This window comes from Triticum aestivum, chromosome 5D (genome assembly GCF_018294505.1).
Source record: "Triticum aestivum cultivar Chinese Spring chromosome 5D, IWGSC CS RefSeq v2.1, whole genome shotgun sequence".
Classification (NCBI taxonomy): Eukaryota; Viridiplantae; Streptophyta; class Magnoliopsida; order Poales; family Poaceae; genus Triticum; species Triticum aestivum.
Window position 1 is genome coordinate 337,259,824 of NC_057808.1, and position 20,202 is coordinate 337,280,025.

At 46.3% G+C, this 20,202-nt stretch overlaps 2 protein-coding genes across 2 annotated transcripts; one reads left to right on the top strand and one right to left on the bottom strand.

The window, feature by feature from the left end:
• The first annotated feature begins 5,949 nt into the window (after positions 1-5,949).
• LOC123124830 (transcription factor MYB36) lies at positions 5,950-7,165 on the top strand. The gene is made up of 2 exons (XM_044545383.1): positions 5,950-6,235; positions 6,351-7,165. Exons 1-2 carry the CDS (start codon positions 6,100-6,102, stop codon positions 7,163-7,165), a joined length of 951 nt encoding a protein of 316 aa, XP_044401318.1. The 5' UTR covers positions 5,950-6,099.
• A 435-nt stretch (positions 7,166-7,600) lies between these two features.
• On the bottom strand, positions 7,601-11,707 carry LOC123120579 (glutamate receptor 2.7). Its single transcript, XM_044540584.1, has 3 exons — positions 10,364-11,707; positions 8,937-9,638; positions 7,601-8,293 (listed from the first exon to the last, which is right to left on the bottom strand). The coding sequence occupies exons 1-3, from the start codon at positions 11,705-11,707 to the stop codon at positions 7,919-7,921; spliced, it is 2,421 nt and encodes an 806-aa protein (XP_044396519.1). The 3' UTR covers positions 7,601-7,918.
• Positions 11,708-20,202: the final 8,495 nt, after the last annotated feature.

Sequence of the window (20,202 nt, forward strand, 5' to 3'; positions counted from 1 at the left end):
CAAAAACAAGTTAGACGTCCTCTACTTTGTTGTTGCAACTTTTACGTGGCTGCTACGGGCTGAGCAAGAATCGTTCTTACCTACGCATCAAAACCACAACGATAGTTCGTCAAGTTAGTGTTGTTTTAACCTTCTCAAGGACCGGACGTAGCCACACTCGGTTCAACTAAAGTTGGAGAAACTGACACCCGCCAGCCACCTGTGTGCGAAGCACGTCGGTAGAACAAGTCTCGCATAAGCGTACGCGTAATGTCGGTCCGGGCCGCTTCATCCAACAATACCGCCGAACCAAAGTATGACATGCTGGTAAGCAGTATGACTTGTATCGCCCACAACTCACTTGTGTTCTACTCGTGCAAATAACATCAACACATAAAACCAGGCTCTGATACCACTGTTGGGGAACGTAGTAATTTCAAAAAAAATCCTACGCACACGCAAGATCATGGTGATGCATAGCAACGAGAGGGGAGAGTGTGTCCACGTACCCTCGTAGACCGAAAGCGGAAGCGTTAGCACAACGCGGTTGATGTAGTCGTACGTCTTCACGATCCGACCGATCAAGTACCGAACGTACGGCACCTCCGAGTTCAGCACACGTTCAACTCGATGACGTCCCTCGAACTCCGATCCAGTCGAGCTTTGAGGGAGAGTTCCGTCAGCACGACGGCGTGGTGACGATGATGATGTTGCTACCGACGTAGGGCTTCGCCTAAGCACCGCTACGATATAATCGATGTGGATTATGGTGGAGGGGGGCACCGCACACGGCTAAGAGATCGAGAGATCAATTGTTGTGTCTATGGGGTGCCCCCTCCTCCGTATATAAAGGAGGGGAGGAGAGGGCCGGCCAAGGGGAGGAGGCGCGCCCAAGGGGGGAGTCCTACTCTCCTCCTTTTCCTTAGGGAGAGGGAAGGAAGAGGAAGGAGGGAGGAAGGAAAGGGGGGGCCGGCCCCCCTCCCAATTCGGATTGGGCCTGGGGGGGCGCCCCCTCCCTTGCTCTTTTCCCCTCCTTTCCACTAATGCCCATTAAGGCCCATATACCTCCCGGGGGGTTCCGATAACCTCCCGGTGCTCCGGTATTATCCCGATCTCACCCGGAACCATTCCGGTGTCCAAATATAGTCGTCCAATATATCGATATTTATGTCTCGACCATTTCGAGACTCCTCGTCATGTCCGTGATCACACCCAGTACTCCGAACTACCTTCGGTACATCAAAACACAAAAACTCATAATACAACCGTCATCGAACTTTAAGCGTGCGGACCCTACGGGTTCGAGAACTATGTAGACATGACCGAGACACGTCTCCGGTCAATAACCAATAGCGGAACCTGGATGCTCATATTGGCTCCCACATATTCTACGAAGATCTTTATCGGTCAAACCGCATAACGACATACGTTGTTCCCTTTGTCATCGGTATGTTACTTGCCCGAGATTCGATCGTCGGTATCTCAATAGCTAGTTCAATCTCGTTACCGGCAAGTCTCTTTACTCGTTCCGTAATACATCATCCCGCAACTAACTCATTAGTTGCAATGCTTGCAAGGCTCATAGTGATGTGCATTACCGAGTGGGCCCAGAGATACCTCTCCGACAATCGGAGTGACAAATCCTAATCTCGAAATACGCCAACCCAACAAGTACCTTCGGAGACACCCGTAGAGCACCTTTATAATCACCCAGTTATGTTGTGACGTTTGGTAGCACACAAAGTGTTCCTCCGGTAAACGGGAGTTGCATAATCTCATAGTCATAGGAACATGTATAAGTCATGAAGAAAGCAATAGCAACATACTAAACGATCAAGTGCTAAGCTAACGGAATGGGTCAAGTCAATCACATCATTCTCCTAATGATGTGATCTCGTTAATCAAATGACAACTCATGTGTATGGCTAGGAAACATAACCATCTTTGTGTTGGGAATCGTAGCATAATTTAAAATTTTCCTACGCTCACCAAGATGCATCTATGGAGTCTACTAGCAACGAAGGGAAAGGAGTGCATCTACATACCCTTGTAGATCACGAGCGGAAGCGTTCCAATGAACGTGGATGACGGAGTCGTACTCGCCGTGATCCAAATCACCGATGACCGAGTGCCGAACGGACGGCACCTCCGCGTTCAACACACGTACGGTGCAGCGACGTCTCCTCCTTCTTGATCCAGCAAGGGGGGAGGAGAGGTTGATGGAGATCCAACAGCACGACGGCGTGGTGGTGGATGTAGCGGGTCTCCGGCAGGGCTTCGCCAAGCTTCTGCGAGAGAGAGAGAGGTGTTGCAGGGGGGAGGGAGGCGCCCAAGGCTGTAGGTTGCTGCCCTCCCTCCCCCCTTTATATAGGCCCCCTTGGGAGGGGGGGCCGGCCAAAACCCATCTAGGGTTGGGGGGCGGCGGCCAAGGGGTGGAAAGGGGTGCCTTGCCCCCAAGGCAAGGGGGAAGCTCCCCCCTAGGGTTCCCAACCCTAGGCGCATGGGGGGAGGCCCAAGGGGGGCGCCCCAACCCACTAAGGGCTGGTTCCCTTCCACTTTCAGCCCACGGGGCCCTCCGGGACAGGTGGCCCCACCCGGTGGACCCCCGGGACCCTTCCGGTGGTCCCGGTACAATACCGGTAACCCCCGAAACTTTCCCGGTGGCCGAAACTTGACTTCCTATATATAATTCTTCACCTTCGGACCATTCCGGAACCTCTCGTGACGTCCGGGATCTCATCCGGGACTCCGAACAACTTTCGGGTTTCCGCATACATATATCTCTACAACCCTAGCGTCACCGGACCTTAAGTGTGTAGACCCTACGGGTTCGGGAGACATGCAGACATGACCGAGACGCCTCTCCAGTCAATAACCAACAGCGGGATCTGGATACCCATGTTGGCTCCCACATGTTCCACGATGATCTCATCGGATGAACCACGGTGTCGAGGATTCAATCAATCCGTATGCAATTCCCTTTGTCAATCGGTATGTTACTTGCCCGAGATTCGATCGTCGGTATCCCAATACCTTGTTCAATCTCGTTACCGGCAAGTCTCTTTACTCGTACCGCAATGCATGATCCCATGACTAACGCCTTAGTCACATTGAGCTCATTATGATGATGCATTACCGAGTGGGCCCAGAGATACCTCTCCGTCACACGGAGTGACAAATCCCAGTCTCGATCCGTGCCAACCCAACAGACACTTTCGGAGATACCCGTAGTGCACCTTTATAGTCACCCAGTTACGTTGTGACGTTTGGCACACCCAAAGCACTCCTACGGTATCCGGGAGTTGCACGATCTCATGGTCTAAGGAAAAGATACTTGACATTGGAAAAGCTCTAGCAAACGAAACTACACGACCTTTTATGCTATGCTTAGGATTGGGTCTTGTCCATCACATCATTCTCCTAATGATGTGATCCCGTTATCAATGACATCCAATGTCCATAGTCAGGAAACCATGACTATCTGTTGATCAACGAGCTAGTCAACTAGAGGCTTACTAGGGACACTTTGTGGTCTATGTATTCACACATGTATTACGATTTCCGGACAATACAATTATAGCATGAACAATAGACAATTACCATGAACAAATAAATATAATAATAACCATTTATTATTGCCTCTAGGGCATATTTCCAACACTTTGATCAACAAGCTAGTCAAGTAGAGGCATACTAGTGACACTCTGTTTGTCTATGTATTCACACAAGTATTTTGTTTCCGGTTAATACAATTCTAGCATGAATAATAAACATCTATCATGATATAAGGAAATAAATAATAACTTTATTATTGCCTCTAGGGCATATTTCCTTCAACCACTTGTAACGAAATTCATGCAAACACGGCAGATATGAAACCCAGACAAGATCTCGCAAACACGCTGGATTTTCAGTACATCTCAAACATTTAGAACAAAAAATGAAACCCTACCCTAAACCTATTCTACGGCCGCGGCTGGCCGTCGTCCACTTCCTTTCTATACCGCGTCGGCGACCATGTCCTCCATCTGCCGTCTCCATGAACGACTGCAGTAAGACCCGTAAAGTGAAGGTGCGGTCTCCAGCGAGGAAGAGTAGAACACGGGAGACGGACCGGCCCACATGGGACACAAGGCCTTGCCGCCTCCCGTGCCATACTCGTCTTCGGAGGAGTCCACGACCTGTCCATCACCGATGGACGTGAGGTCCATGATGGAAATGGTGGCGTCGGCGCTGTCGTCGTCGAACCGGCCCGCCTGATAGTTTGTCGGCAGCGCAGCTGGCATTGTTCTCGCCTGCAGCTACGCCCCCGTGGCAGCCGCTTCTTGTCGAGTGGCATTTTGAGCGCGGACGGCCTCGTAGATCGCGCGCTGCTCCGCGACGAAGTTGGGGTTCGCCGCGGCCATGGCCGCCACGACCTCCTCGCTCGCGTGCTCACCATCGATTTGGCCCTTTGCCAGCTGGTGCTGCTCTAGGAGGAACATGTTGTACTGATGTTCCTCATGCGCCTGCTGGAACGCTGACGTAGGAACCGGCGCAGGCTGCTCCTCCGCCATGGCGGTGCTGTAGTGTTCCTGCTCCATGCTGAAGCCATAATGCATAGGCGCGGGCTCCGGTGCAGTGTCGTCGGAGCCCGTCTCCTTCATGGGGTCGTCCTCCTCCTCGTAGACCTCAGGCGAGCTGGCCGCCATGCCAGCCTCGATCCGCCTGGCACGGCTGCAAGGGCGGCCAGCTCGTGCTTCATCCGTCGATAGGCTCGCCCGTAGAGCGTTGTCGCCTGCAGTCATGGCGGATGTGGAGCGGCTTATGTTGCGGCACGGAGTAAGCCAGGTGTGGCCGTATTTAAATAGCAGATTCCGGTGAGGCCAGGCATCCGGGTGCATCTATGCGCGGCGCCGGAGTGGGTTTCTCGGCGCCTGAGGTTGCCGACTATCTATGCTGATAGTTAAAAAAACTTTTTCCCTCAGAAAATATGTGCATGAAAACCGATTTTTTAATATAAAACATACATAGTTCTTTTAGCTTTTTCCTAATTATATGTTGCAGTTTTGTTAGGGTAAGACCCTTGTAAAAGACTAGAAACCCACTTTGTTCTATCGGTACTATTCCCTCCTTCCATTTATATAGGGCCTAATGCGTTTTTCAAAACCGTCTTTGACTATTGACAAGATTAATAGTACATGAGATGTATAATGTGAAAATTATATCATTGAAAGCTCCTTTCACATACGAATTTGACCGTATACTTTGTGTAAGTTACATGTCATATATTATTACTCTAACATTTTGTCAAAGTTAGCCTCGAAAAACGCATTAGACCCTGTATAGATGGAAGGAGGGAGTACTTAATTTGGCCAGAGAAAAAAATGAGGCTAGTCACAATGGGCAAGAACATAAGCTAGTAACCTACACACTATGTTACTACCTCCATAGTGGGTAGGAACATGTATGTAGTGTCATGCAACGATGTATTTATTAGGATATAGACTCATTGTTTCTTGGAGTGTGTGATGTTCCGGTAACTTAGCTAGTTACCACAAGCACCTCTCTCTTCATTAAATATCAGTTTTGCTACGTCTCAGTCGACTTAGACTTCGTTATGTCTCAGTCGATGTTATATTCCATTGATCTTGAATTAAGATTCGTACAAAAATTTCTTTTTAATTTTTTCTTTTTCTTCTCATATACTATATCACTTGAGTGAGACTTAGTTAAGTCTCAGTCGACTGAGACCTAGACACACCCATTAAATATGTGTCACATAAGCAAACTTGTATTGAAGTGTGTGATGTTACTCCTAAGTTCGTGCTGAAGACTGAGAGGGAGCGCCCAGGATGCAGAAGTCAAGAGCACAGTACAGTACTACAGTAGCACTTTCTCCTCCCACGTCGTGAGGGCTAGATCCTATATGCCCTCGCTATAAAATGCCCGGTCCTCGCGGTACAACCTCACCAGCCATCCATCGCCGTCGGCTCAGTCACTCCGCTGCTAGCTGGAGGTGCATGTCACATGCGATGCGATCGAGCTAGCTAGCCGGAGGTGAGCCGAACTGGAGGCGGCCGGCGGCCAGAGCGGAGGAGATCGATCGATCGGGAGCTCGAGCTCGAGCTCGGCGTGGAGATGGGCAGGGCGCCGTGCTGCGACAAGGCAAGCGTGAAGAAGGGCCCGTGGGCGGCGGAGGAGGACGCCGTGCTCAGGGCCTACGTCGCCGAGCACGGCACCGCCGGCAACTGGATCGCGCTCCCCCGCAAGATCGGTACGTACTGCCTTGCTGCCGCGCCGCTACTTCGTGCCCGGCCACGGCCCACGGATTATGCCGCTCCACCAGAGTGAACAAGGGTTACATATGAACACGTTGATGCTGGGTGCAGGGCTCAACAGGTGCGGCAAGAGCTGCCGGCTGCGGTGGCTCAACTACCTCCGCCCCAACATTCGGCACGGCGGCTTCACCGACGAGGAGGACCGGCTGATATGCAGCCTCTACGCTAGCATCGGGAGCAGGTGGTCGACCATCGCCGCGCAGCTGCCGGGGAGGACGGACAACGACGTCAAGAACTACTGGAACACCAAGCTCAAGAGGCGCCTGCTCGGCGGCGGCCGCCGCTCGATCAGGTACGCGCTGCCGCTGCCGCAGCAGCCGCGCCTCCTCCTCATGAGCCCCACGGGTGGCGGCGCCGCCTCGACGGCGCTGGAGCGGATGCAGCTAAGCGTGCAGCGGCGCCACGTCGGCATCCAAGACGCCCCGGGGCTCCCCTTCTACGGCAACCTCTGGCCAGCCCAGCAGTCTGTGCTCTCTCCTGCCGCTGGTTACTCCGGGTTCTGGTCTCATATCCAAACCAGTACCAACCCGGGCCGGGTTAACGTGCAAGATCATCAGCGCGCCTGGGGCAGCAGCGGCGGCGGCGGCACCACGCCGCTGGTCACGAGCCCCGCCGGCGAGACAGCGGTGGGCGTAGGGAGCTCCAGCTCGACACCGGCAGCGAGCTCCGTGACTTTCGACGGCGACATGGAGGACGAGATCGAGATGCTGCTCCAGCAGATAGGGTGCTTGGAGGAGGAAGACAGCCGCCTGCTGATCGGCGGCGAGGCGGGCAGCGCTGGTTCTTGGAGCTCCTGCTCTACCCCAGGAGTGGACTCAGTGTTCCAGGACTATGTACAAGGACACGGGCAGCAGAACTATATGTAGTGCATTTCAGACCTGAACATGATCCGTATCCGGTATACTATAGTCTATAGGTATGTAAATATGTATGCTAGTTCAGTAGCTTCTTTTTTGAAGATCTGGCTTGATATGAGTGTATCGTAAATGCAGAACCAATATATGGGATATCAGTTGATTGCCCCCCATGAATGAAACTCATGCTCACTGCACCAGTTTAAAGCCAGGGGATGCTTCTTTGGCTAAGCTGCTTGTCCATTGAACAGCAGATAAAGGGACATATGTAGCAATTCAAACTAATCCAAAAGTTAAGTACCTCATCAGTTACCAACTTACCATACCCAAGCACGCATGCAGTGACAATGGTAGAAAGATCGACAAAAAGTTCAAGAGCTAACAACTAAGCAGCAGTATTCTTGCATATATATAGCTTGCATACATACATATCTAAGTACACATTGCATTCCATATGTGATACTATGTAACAGATCTGGAGAACAGCATCAGGTGGCACCTTATAATACAGATTTGGATGCCAAATTAAACGTTTGCATCAATCTATGCGGTAGAAGACCTAAACACAAATACAAATCAACAGACAAACGAATAAAGAATCGCGGCCATCAGTAGTTATATGCTCACCGTGTAGTTCATTACACACTTATCTGCCCCGGGCATTTTCAGCTCTCACTGCGAGACAAATAAGGCACTCAATCATGCCCCCTCTTAGGAGGAGTCGGGATGCACGCGCACAACTACAAACAAAGGTGGTTTTGCTCTTCACACTCGCGATCCTTGTCCTTCTGGTGGGCTTCCTGTATTACCAGCATTTGCCACTGGTCTCATCATTATTTGGAGTATATTACTCTTGTGGAAGAGCTTAGAGCAAATGGCGGCAAGCCATCTGCTGAATACACCTTTGTTGGTTATGAGAGCATGCAGGATTAATGCCAGGATTGAACATGCTCCGGAGATGCTGAACAACCCCTGAAAGCTGTGCAACGTAAGGCTGCTCGAAGTTTGGGAGTCATCTTTGTCGGGGCATGACTTATCACCATACAAGTCTTTCTGAAGCTCAGCCATTTTGCCACTCGATGCGAGCTTCAGTATCCCCCTCGTGATATCAGCTGTGAGTGGAGAGCCTAGAGGGAACGCCTGCACAAATGAGGATCGGACAAGGCATCAGCGGTGAAATAAAAGCCTGGCATAACACGGATATCCAGTTATATAAACATTTATACCAGCCCAGGATAACTAACGGTGAGGCAGTTATATTAATCATTCATGCAAGCAGCTTGATAAAGTGAGGCAATCATATGGATCATACTTAATGAACTTCAGACAGTTTAGTCTAATACAAAGATAAAATTCAAGTAAACCAGTTGAAAAGCTGATCAAGCAGATTTATCATGTTATTTAATACTTCAAGGAGCAAGAAAGCATTCTATTTCCCAAAAGAAAACCAATAATATTTCCACCACTTTCCGCTCAAACATGATAATGCATTTTAGGTTCCTGACGAACAAATTTAATCTTGCATTCGTCCTTTAGCATGTGCACATCCCACAAGTTCAGAAATTTCAAAGTACAATTCATAGATTGGCTGAAACTCTTAATAAAAAAGTTGCTCTGATGTTTGTTTGAGCGATATTTTGATGGCATGTGAAATTATAAATATAGAAATTTGAGCTACTAGAACGATCCTACTAGAAAATAGCGGCACAAATTGAATCAGCATATAGGATTCAACAATGCCAGAAATGTGCTACTGTACAACAGCTGGAAAGACGGTACTCACATAACCAAATCCATCGAACCTGTAGATTGGTCCAGTCATAGTGTAGTTGTGGCAATATTTTGAAAGGAATAACTTAAGGTATGGTATCTCATCAACAATGACGGCAACTTTTCCAGTTGACAAGGCGTCATTGTATTCCTCAACAGAGTTAAGCGCAATCATCTTTGATTCATCAATTTTCAAACTTTTCAAAAGCCCAGGCAAGAATGAATCATTGAGGTAGCCGACATGGCTCCCTTTCCTGATAACTTCATCTAAATTGGTGACTGTTGGCTGAAGTTGTTCCACTGTGAGAATTGAGCTTAAACTTGCGGTATAACTCTGCTGCACTATCAGCACCACAAAAAGCCAAACAACTACTACAATTCTTGATAAGTTGTTCTTAATCTTTTCCCTGTGTGCAAATACAAGGGTTGAAAAGGAAAAGTAGAAGACTGATCCAATTTGATTAGCTGGGGTACCTTTGAAATCTTCGTGATTCTCAATACACCAGACTACAAAACCAGTGAAAACAACAAAGGCCCCAGTTCCTAACCAAAGGTCAGCTGTCAAAGGCTTTAGGAATGTCCATGCAGTCTTCTGTCTCCGGTCCAGGACCGGAACCAGCATGCGCACCCCTGACTCCGTATAGGGAAGAGTAAAGTCCACATATAAAGAGCGGTTGGCCAAGATTGTTACGTCACCTACCACTGCATCGAATTCCTGTCAGGAACAGATATAATGTGAGTTGAGAAACTTTCGAGCACAGGGTATATGGCTCTACAAGTTTATGCAATAGAAATATATAGTTAGGCTAAACTATTAATCATCATAATTCAAAAGCATTTGTCTTACAAATTAAGAGAGGTGCTGATTATTCTATTGGTTATGTTTTCTTTACTGCATGCACTTGTGTCATCTCTGAGAGAAAAATAATCCGTACAAGGAGGAATTATATGCTTTTTATGATTGGAGCTTGTAATTAAAAAATTAGTACTCCCTCCGATCGACAATTAATATGGATCGGAGGGAGTAGTTGATCAAATAAAAACCCAGGAAACTGCCCTCTGCTTGGAGCATTCAAATAAAACCACCACGCATAATGATGCAGATCTGTTTCAAATGTACGCATTTATGCCAGCGAATGCTTTTAAGACCTTCTCATGTAACTTAAGTGTACAAAAGAAGGAATCTGACCCAATGCGATATAACAGCAGTAAAATTGGTACGGTACACTGATATTTGATGCACATGGACTAAACACATAGTATGGTAGGCTCTCTCTAACAACTATTAGTTTTGTATGCTTGAGAAAACAATAAGAAAACACAACGTGAATAGTTATTTCTGATCTTCTCACTCATTATTTCCAAGCTTTAGCTGCTCTGTCTAGGAGAGATCATGTCAAAGCGCAAAACAGAGAAAAGAGAAGACAGAAGAGTACATACCTTAAGATAAAGCTTGTAGATAAGTTCATCATATGTTCCATTACTATTTCCTTGCCCGTCATCAAATCCATGGTAGTCATATAGTACTTGGTAGGGTAAATTATCAACTACTTCATCAAAAACTTTGATGCAGAACCCTTTTTTGCCTTCGGGGCCATTTTCATATCTTACAAGTTGGCCAAACCCAGGATTTGCAGGTACACCTATTTGGAGTCTTTTATTCCTCGGCAACAGCCAGCCTCTAGGCACAGTTTCATGATCTCCTCCTGGCCATATGATGGTTTTAATATCAGACTTCATATTTAGACTACCAGAGATGCCAAATTCTGGAGTCCAAAACCCGACTTCTCTTCTCTCCTGACCAACAATGTTGATTATCGTATAATATGATGATGCTAACTGTGTGTTTTCAATACGAAATTTCCCGCTCATGCCCGAAAAGTTGACCTTCAGTAGTGCACCTCGCAGTTTTTCAGCAGCCTTTGAAGTATCTATTCTGTCAAAGTCAGTGGACCCATTCTTTGTTACAGACGGCCCAAAGTCTAAATTCACATATGTAGCATTCTCTGCTGCTGATGCTAACGCCCATATGGTATCATAAGCATAGAGACCAGACACTGTGGGTTCACTTAACGAGGTGCCTGGATTTTCTAATCGGTACTTGCTGTGCCATTTCTGTGCAAAGTTTTGAAGTTTCACAGTATCTTGAACATGAGGTTTCACCCCAAGAACTCCTTGCATCACATCTAGAGCAGGAGAACCAACTACATCAAAGATATCTGTCAAGCCATACGCGGTGATCCAGACAAATCCCTGGCCCATCATCCCTTCGTCCTTAGCAAGCTGGAAAAACTTAAGGGCCAAAGCATGTGACATTCGCACAATAAATACACTTGTCCAATTGTGTCTTAAGCTTGAGATAACTGCCTTCATAGCATCCACTGTAGCTGAAGGATGGATCTTGCACCTGTAAGAGACGCGCGTGTCAACTTGTTTGAGGGCATCAACGAGGTCGGGAATGAACTTGGTATTGGTATCATCGTCCTCAAAGACAGGGACAACTTCCCTCCAATTGTGTTTCTGAACAAGCGAGGCGATGGCTTCTGCTTGAGAGGAGTCGTTCCATGCGGTCCGGATGAAGTATGGAGTTAGTCCGGATCGCGACGGGCAATCTGCGGAGAAGGAAATGATTGGAACCGATGATTTGTTCCCAAGTCGTGCAAGAAATTTAGCCTGAGTTGAAGTCTGCGGCCCAACGATCGCTTGCACGCCGACATTTTTCAGTAGATCAACACCTGCAATGCTGATATTTCTTAGAAAGAGATTCACAGCAGTGGCGCTCATTCATAATAAGTATACATGACTAAATTGCTTGCAAATCCGCGGTGGAAAATAAAACACGCAGTGTCGGATTTACCCTCACTAACGGCCCACTAATAATCAAAAGTGGAGAGAGCTCGGTTGGGTAAACGGTTTTAGTTTTTGCTTTATTTATAAAGCGGGGCGAAAGCCTTTTTTGATAAACGGCTCTAGTTTTCCAAGCGTTGAAACGCCGAACTCGCCATACTTGAGCTCCGACTCCAATGTCTTCCATCCACCGCATGGGTACAATTTGGAACATCAAGAAGGTCTTCGAATTGGGATTCAAGGGCTACAGCGCTTTCTAAATCGATTGGAGATGGAGGTCAGGAGAAGAAAGAGTACCTTGTCTGTGCGCAGCGGGTTGGTGTCAGGACGAGAAGGAGGCAGGAGCCCAGGGCGAGACCAGCAGCGGAGCTCGGACCGCCGGCGGGGTGGGAAGAGAATACTAGAAAAATGCAACGGCGAGGCGAGCGCCGCCGCCGGACTTGCAGTCGCCGGGTCGGATAGTTTTTTTTAGAGAGAAGGCTCGGATAGCTTTGTGGGCCAGATTCTGGGGGAAATCTCGAATGGCCTCGCGCAGAAGATTTGGCCCATATCCAGCCCATACCACCAGGGCAGTCAGAAGTTTTCTTTTCGAGATATCTTAATTAAGGGGTACCTTTTGCAAAGGTCACTCTTACCTTTCGAGGTTGCCATAAGTGGCGCACTGCATTTATCGCAACCTACGAGTTTTTCACTTTTCATAAATTCATTTATTCAAAATATTTTATCTCTTAAACATCGCATCCAAATCTTGAACGATTTTTACCGTTGGATTTCTCGTGTCGAGATCTTTGAAATTAGATCCCATACTGATAGGTTTTGACGAATTCCTTTTCCACAAAAATATCAAGCCAGAAGCATGTTTTTTTTCTATTTCAAAGAGGCATTGTGCCTCTCGGGATTGCAAATATGTGCCTCCACAAGAAACAAATATGTGACGATTTTTCGTTTTCGAGAGGCACACTCGTGAAAGCAAATATGTGCGTTCACGAGAAGTAATGTCTCTCGCGGAAGCAAAAAAAATCACATATATTTTTTCCTTTTCTGAGAGACACAATTCATGGAAGCAAATATATGCCGTCATGAGAAGTAAATATATGCCTCTCACAAAAGCAAAACATAAATAGACATGCTTTTTTTTATCCCGGAGACACAGTTGTGTCTCTTGCGGAAGCAAATTTATGCCTTCATCAAAAGCAAATATGTGCCTCTCGCAAAATAAAAAAACGTATTTTTTCTTTTCAGAGAGGCACACTGTGTCTCTCATGGAAGCAAATGTGTGCCTCTCATGAAAGCAAAGAAAAACATGTTCTTTCCTTTTTTTCCGAGAGAAACAGTTGTGCTTCTCTCGGAAGCAAATATGTGCCTCCAAGAAAAATAAATTTGTGTCTCTCACGAAAGAAAAAAAAACACTTTTTGGAAAAAAAAAATCTTTCTTTTGCCCAAAACATGAGGAAAACCGGGAAAAACCGAAAAGTAAAAAAATCAAAAAATGCGTACAAAAAATTAAAATAAAATGAAATCCCGAGAGAGTGCCGAGCACGTGATACGTGACGGCGGATGGGAGCGTGCCAAATGGCATGTTTTCAGCCTGCCGAAAGTGGCCCTTGAGGGGCTCCCGCAAGGGGTACCCCACAGTGAGTTGCTCTCTGTTCTTTTTCTTGCATGGAAGGTTGATGGACCTGGATTGAACCCACGGCCCCGTGGCAATAGATGTAGAGCAACTAGTAAGGTATAGCCTTTCCGAGAGCCCCGCAAGGGTCACTTTGGCGGCCTAACAGCATGCCAAGTGATATGTCGAGCCATTGTCACGTGGGGCATGCTGGGCGCTTTCTCAAGATTTTTCTTATTAAAAAAATCTAACTGGTTTTCCTAGATTTTGCAGTCACAAGAAGCATAGGGTTGCTTCCCGTGAAGGCATGTATTTGCTTCCTGGAGAAGCAGAGCTATGCCTCTCGGAAAGAGAAAAAAAAAATATTTTTGTTTTCTTCCATAAGAAGCATAGATTTGCTTTCATGGGAAGCACGGTTGTGTCTCTCGGAAAAGAAATTGAAACGTGTTTTTTCACAAGAGGCATATATTTGCGTCTCGTGAAGGCACATATTTGCTTCCGCGAGTTGCTTCTCGAAAAGGAAAAAAGTAAAAAAAAACATGCTTTCGACTCTAGTTTTTTCTTTCGGTTTTTTGTGATAAAAAGATCGTTGAAACCTATTAGCATGAGATCTAATTTCAAAAATCTCAATGCGAGAAATCCAATAGTAAAAATGGTTCAGAATTTGGGCACACAATTCAAGAGATAAAATGTTTTGAATAAACGAATCCACGAAAAAGAGAAAATTCCTATGTTGCGACAAGTGGCGCACATGCAGTGCACCACTTATCAACGCGTGAAATTGTGGAAGTGATCTCTGCAAAGAGTACCCTTTAACTCCCCACAAAAAAGAGAGTACCCTTTAACTACTGATTTCATGAAAGGTCCAGCAGCCTATGGCACATCTTGAATAAGGGCTCAAAATACATCTACTTTCTTCATTTCTTTTTTCTTTGTGTATATTTGTTTCCTTCTTTTATATTTTCTCTGTGTGTTGCCTTTTTGCACCCATTCTTTCCTCTGCTGCCCATACTAATCTGCTTGCATGCAACCAATGAAATAAATACTAGCCGCTTTTTTGCGTGTCATGCAGAGCAGGTGAGAGAATCAGTTGAGAGAATTGAAGATACGGTGATAGAAAGCCAATCACCGCAAACAAATTAATAATAACCAACTTCCTAATACATGTAAAAACAGGGGCAAACTAGTTTGAGAAAACGGAATGAGTTAATTACACTCGCGGTACATGAACTTGCGTAGCGTTAATAGATCCATACAAAAACTTGATTTTTTAGAAAAGCAGTCAAATAATTCCCGATGTGGTATCAATTTGGTACAAAACTAGCCCATCAGTCTACGTGGCATGCCACTTCATCAAGCAGCATCCGGCGTGTGCATATTTTTTTTATAGAAACCCTCCTAATTGAAACAAACTACATTTACAAGGAGTCCTCAAGGACTGAGTGGGCGGATTGATATATTGTAAAACTGACCCCCCGTGTGGCCATGAAATATCACATATTAGGTTAGATTGTTAGACAACCCTTCTCAAACCCCTTAGTTTGTTCACCTTCCACCTCAGGCGCCTCCGAGTCGATAGTTGGGCGACAACGTGTTGGAGATCGCCGGTAGCGACCTTGGCGACATGGAGCCGATCCCCCAGGATCCTGGCACCTTCCCCTTGAAGTAAGGTATGTTCTCTCTCTGGCGGTTTCCATCGAGAGACCGGTGCCTCAAATTCGTTAGTTTTTTTACCCACACATGATCAGTTCATGTTCTTAATGATTCATGCAAAGATAGGTCATTTTTCATTGGTAACTTTCTGTATGTACCCGCATAACATATCGATTTTGGCTAGATCCATTGGATGTGGTGGTTGGCTTTAAGGGGAATTAGTTTAGAAAACTGATTTATGCCAAATTAGTGAAAATATTTAGGGGGAATTGGTTTTGTGGTTCAGATCTGATAGGATTTAGGGGAACAAACAAGATTATGGTAAGTACTTGAGATCATGCGGATTTTGACTCGGGTGGATTTGGGGAATGGGGAACCCATGACCTTATAATGCATTTACAAAATAAGGTGAGTTGGTTTTGTGAAGAAGAAAAAAATAGCACAGACGCGTGTCACGTGTCACGATGACATGGCATTCAATTTGGTAGCAACTGCAGGGCAGGTATGTACCAAACTGTTACCACATCAGGAGTTAAGTGATCACCTCTATTGTTTTTTTAAAGTTTATGTATGTATGTACTTGTTAACAGCGTGCAACTTCATGTACTTATGGTGATATTAAGAGCTAATACACTATTAGTACACAAACTTGTCATGGTGGGAACAAAATCATACAAGAACCAAAAAACCCATAAAAGTGGTCCCTGAACTTTCCTAACAAAATATTTCCATACAATTCTATCAAATCTATTGACACAACGTTTGTTCCCGTGAACTCTGCACATATGTCGCAACAGGTGCACTTGATGTGTCGTAGCACAACTAATATAATTATAACTAAAATTTGTTCCCAAATGGGATCAATGCTTTCCTTGTATATGAGTCAAACCTTATACGCAGAGTAAATAGATCGAAGGGAGTATATACCTAAAATAATTTAGAAAATATGATTTACAGAACATAACGTCAATACTATATTATGGGGTGGACAGAAGGCATTTGCCCCCCCTCCCCCCCCCCCCCCCCACACACACACTTCATTGTGTTGTATTTATTCAATATTTATTTATGTTTGAGTACATGTATCTTATAATCATTATTTGCATCATGTATTCACATATACATGGTCTATTAACACTTTATTTATATATTTATTTATTAAAATTATATTTTAATATTTATGTCAATAATAATTTCATGATATGCTACTGATGAAAGTATTTATATTACTCTGTATAGTTGTTAGGTCCATTGGAGCTCATTCGCACTACAACCTCCGAAATGCTAGGGCCGGCCTTGACTGAACCAAGACTCGATTGAGATCAGTAGACTAGACGAAAAGGGATATGATCCGTAGAGTAGACAAAGGGACTAGCATGGAGAAACATTTGCGTCCATGAAGCATAGGTCTAATCGTTGGGGAAAGTGGATGGGCTCATAGCCCAGTGGTTGTGGCGTTGTGGTTTCGCCCAGCCGACCTGAGTTCGACCCCCTCTTAGGTCAAATTTAGTGTCTCACATTCTCTCTTTAAAACAATGTCGCGGGGCTCCTCCCCCGTTGGTCTAATTTTATTCGTTGGGGAAATGCCTAATGGAGCTCTTTATTTGAAAAATTCAAAATTCAAAATTTTAAGTTTAAAAAAATTCTTTAGAAAAATACACATATACATAGATGTATGCTACTTTTGTATGCTAAGTTTCTTGACGGGATTACTTTTTTATGCAAGCTACACAAAAATGAAAAAAAAAGTATTTCTAGCACATGTACTATTCACTATAAAAGTACATGATTTTTTTTATACATGCCACATAAAGATGTATTTCGTAATGAAATTTTACACAGACTTAGCATACATGTATAAGTACTTGTGTATTTTTTTAAGCTTAGAAAGTTTATATTTGGATGTTTGAGAACAAAGGGCTCCATGGAGGTGCCCCCGAGAGCCATCTGTGTCCACTCCGTTGCGGAGACCGCGTCCAATCTTTTGGGATATGAAACTGCTCACGTCACGTTTAATAAAAATAAACAAAACATCGGTCCTAGCTAGGTACAGTGCTTTTGCTTTGAGCCAACGAGAAAACAGCAACAGATACATGCAAAATGGTGAGGAAACACAACCCTGTATCAACAGAACTGGATGGTCGGCGCAAGGGGATAAGCCTTTTCTCTGTTTGTTTGCCATGGAGGATAAGAGCATCTCCAACAGCCGCGCTATATAAGCGCCGCGCTGAAAAATCAATGTTTTTTGCGCGCGCTACCACTCCGGGCGCTCTAGCGAAGGCGCAAAAACCGCGTGGCATATCTAGTTCAACGCGCGGGCCGAAACGCCATCGCACGTCGCTTATTTGCTGCGTCCGCTCCCGCGTGCTGAACTCTCGAGCGCTCGCTCGCAACTCCACCTACCCCATCCGGCCGCGGCGCATCCCATTATTCCGGTGACCGTTCCGGCGCTTCCCCGACCTATCCCCGCGCCGTGGCGGCTTCCTCCGTCTCCCTCTAGTCACCGCCGCCCCTCGCGTGCGGCAGTCCTCCGACGAACAGCGCCCGGCCGCTCACTGCCGCTCGGCACCCGCAAGGTGTTCGACAAAACGCCCGCAAGGTATGTATTGCTCAAACTTCATGAATTTGGTGCATGTTGATTGTAAGTTTTATAGCCTAGTTTATATTAAACATTGTAGATGAGTTCGTCGTATGATTCTTTCGAAGAAGAATTTGATATGGAAGAGGAGAAGGATCTTGCAATGATCCTAGCTATGCACATCAATAAAAAACCGAAGCACGGTGGTTCGGTTATGGGTCGGCAGAAAATTTGGAGGGATAGGATCGATAACCACAACAGATTGATCAGGCATTATTTTGCGGAGAATCCCACATACCCCGAGTTGTATTTTCGTCGCCGGTTTAGGATGAGCGCCGAGTTGTTTAGGCGCATTGCAGAGAAACTAGCGAGCCATGACCGATTTTTTCAACAAAGGACGAATGCCGCCGGAGAGCTCGGGCATAGCACCTTTTAGAAGGTGACAGCCGCTTTGCGTATGTTGGCATACGGTATCCCGGCTGATCTAGTTGATGATCACTTGGCCATGGGTGAGAGCTAAGCCATCATGTGTGTCAAGCGCTTCGCAGTCGGAATTGTGCAAGTGTTTGGCCAGGAGTATTTGAGATCTCCCAATGCTGAAGACGCCGCAAGGCTATTGGAGATGAACAAAGCTCGCGGCTTCCCAGGTGGAGTTGGAAGAATTGTCCAAAGGCATGGCATGGGCAATTCCACGGCAAAAAAAGGGTTCCACTATAATCCTTGAAGCGGTGGCCGATCAAGAGACTTGGATTTGGCATGCTTCCTTTGGAATGCCTGGATCTTTGTGAAGGAAATATGCCCTAGAGGCAATAATAAAGTTATTATTTATTTCCTTATTTCATGATAAATGTTTATTATTCATGCTAGAATTGTATTAACCGGAAACATAATACATGTGTGAATACATAGACAAACATAGTGTCACTAGTATGCCTCTACTTGACTAGCTCGCTAAACGAAGATGGTTGAGTTTCCTAGCCATGGACATGAGTTGTCATTTGATTAATGGGATTACATCATTAGGAGAATGATGTGATTGACTTGACCCATTCCGTTAGCTTAGCACTTGATCGTTTAGTATGTTGCTATTGCTTTCTTCATGTCTTATACATGTTCCTATGACTATGAGATTATGCAACTCCCGTTTACCAGAGGAACACTTTGTGTGCTACCAAACGTCACAACGTAACTGGGTGATTATAAAGGTGCTCTACAGGTGTCTCCGAAGGTACTTGTTGAGTTGGCGTATTTCGAGATTAGGATTTGTCACTCCGATTGTCGGAGAGGTATCTCTGGGCCCTCTCGGTAATACACATCACTATAAGCCTTGCAAGCAATGTGACTAATGAGTTAATTGCGGGATGATGCATTACATAACGAGTAAAGAGACTTGCCAGTAACGAGATTGAACTAGGTATTGAGATACCGACGATCGAATCTCGGGCAAGTAACATACCGATGACAAAGCGAACAACGTATGTTGTTATGCGGTTTGACCGATAAAGATCTTCGTAGAATATGTCGGAGCCAATATGAGCATCCAGGTTCCGCTATTGGTTATTGACCGGAGACATGTCTCGGTCATGTCTACATAGTTCTCGAACCCGTAGGGTCCGCACGCTTAAAGTTTGGTGACGATCGGTATTATGAGTTTTTGTGTTTTGATGTACCGAAGGTAGTTCGGAGTCCCGGATATGATCACGGACATGACGAGGAGTCTCGAAATGGTTGAGACATAAAGATCGATATATTGGATGACTATGTTCGGACACCGGAAGAGTTTCGGGAGGTTTCAGACATTTACTGGAGTACCAGGGGGGTTACCGGAACCCCCCGGGGAGTATATTGGGCCTTATGGGCCTTAGTGGGAGAAGAGGAGGGGCGGCCAGGGCAGCCGCGCGCCCCCTCCCCCTCTAGTCCGAATTGGACAAGGAGGGGAGGCGGCGCCCCCTTTTTCCTTCTCCTCCTCTCTCCCTTCCTTCCCTTCTCCTACTCCAACAAGGAAAGGAGGAATCCTACTCCCGGTGGGAGTAGGACTCCCCCCTTGGTGCGCCCTCCTTGGCCGACCGCTTCTCCCCCCTTGCTCCTTTATATACGGGGGCAGGGGGCACCTCTAGACACACAAGTTGATCTATTGATCTTTCCCAGCCGTGTGCGGTGCCCCCCTCCACCATATTCCACCTCGGTCATATCGTAGCGGTGCTTAGGTGAAGCCCTGTGTCGGTAGCGACATCATCACCGTCATCACGCCGTCGTGCTGACGGAACTCTCCCGTGAAGCTCTGCTTGATCGGAGTTCGCGGGATGTCATCGAGCTGAACGTGTGCTGAACTCGGAGGTGCCGTGCGTTCGGTACTTGGATTGGTCGGATCGTGAAGACGTACGACTACATCAACCGCGTTGTTCTAACGCTTCCGCTTACGGTCTACGAGGGTACGTAGACGACACTCTCCCCTCTCTTTGCTATGCATCACCATGATCTTGCGTGTGCGTAAGAATTTTTTTGAAATTACTACGTTCCCCAACAGTGGCATCCGAGCCAGGTTTATGCGTAGATGTTATATGCACGAGTAGAACACAAGTGAGTTGTGGG

Bases quoted from the DNA above. Each gene is read 5' to 3' on its own strand.
- LOC123124830 (XM_044545383.1), top strand. From the start codon at position 6,100: ATGGGCAGGGCGCCGTGCTGCGACAAGGCAAGCGTGAAGAAGGGCCCG. The intron at 6,236-6,350 runs GTACGTACTGCC...TGCTGGGTGCAG, and splicing joins CGCGCTCCCCCGCAAGATCG to GGCTCAACAGGTGCGGCAAG.
- LOC123120579 (XM_044540584.1), bottom strand. From the start codon at position 11,707: ATGAGCGCCACTGCTGTGAATCTCTTTCTAAGAAATATCAGCATTGCA. The intron at 9,639-10,363 runs GTATGTACTCTT...TGTTCCTGACAG, and splicing joins TCTACAAGCTTTATCTTAAG to GAATTCGATGCAGTGGTAGG. The intron at 8,294-8,936 runs GTGAGTACCGTC...TCATTTGTGCAG, and splicing joins GGTTCGATGGATTTGGTTAT to GCGTTCCCTCTAGGCTCTCC.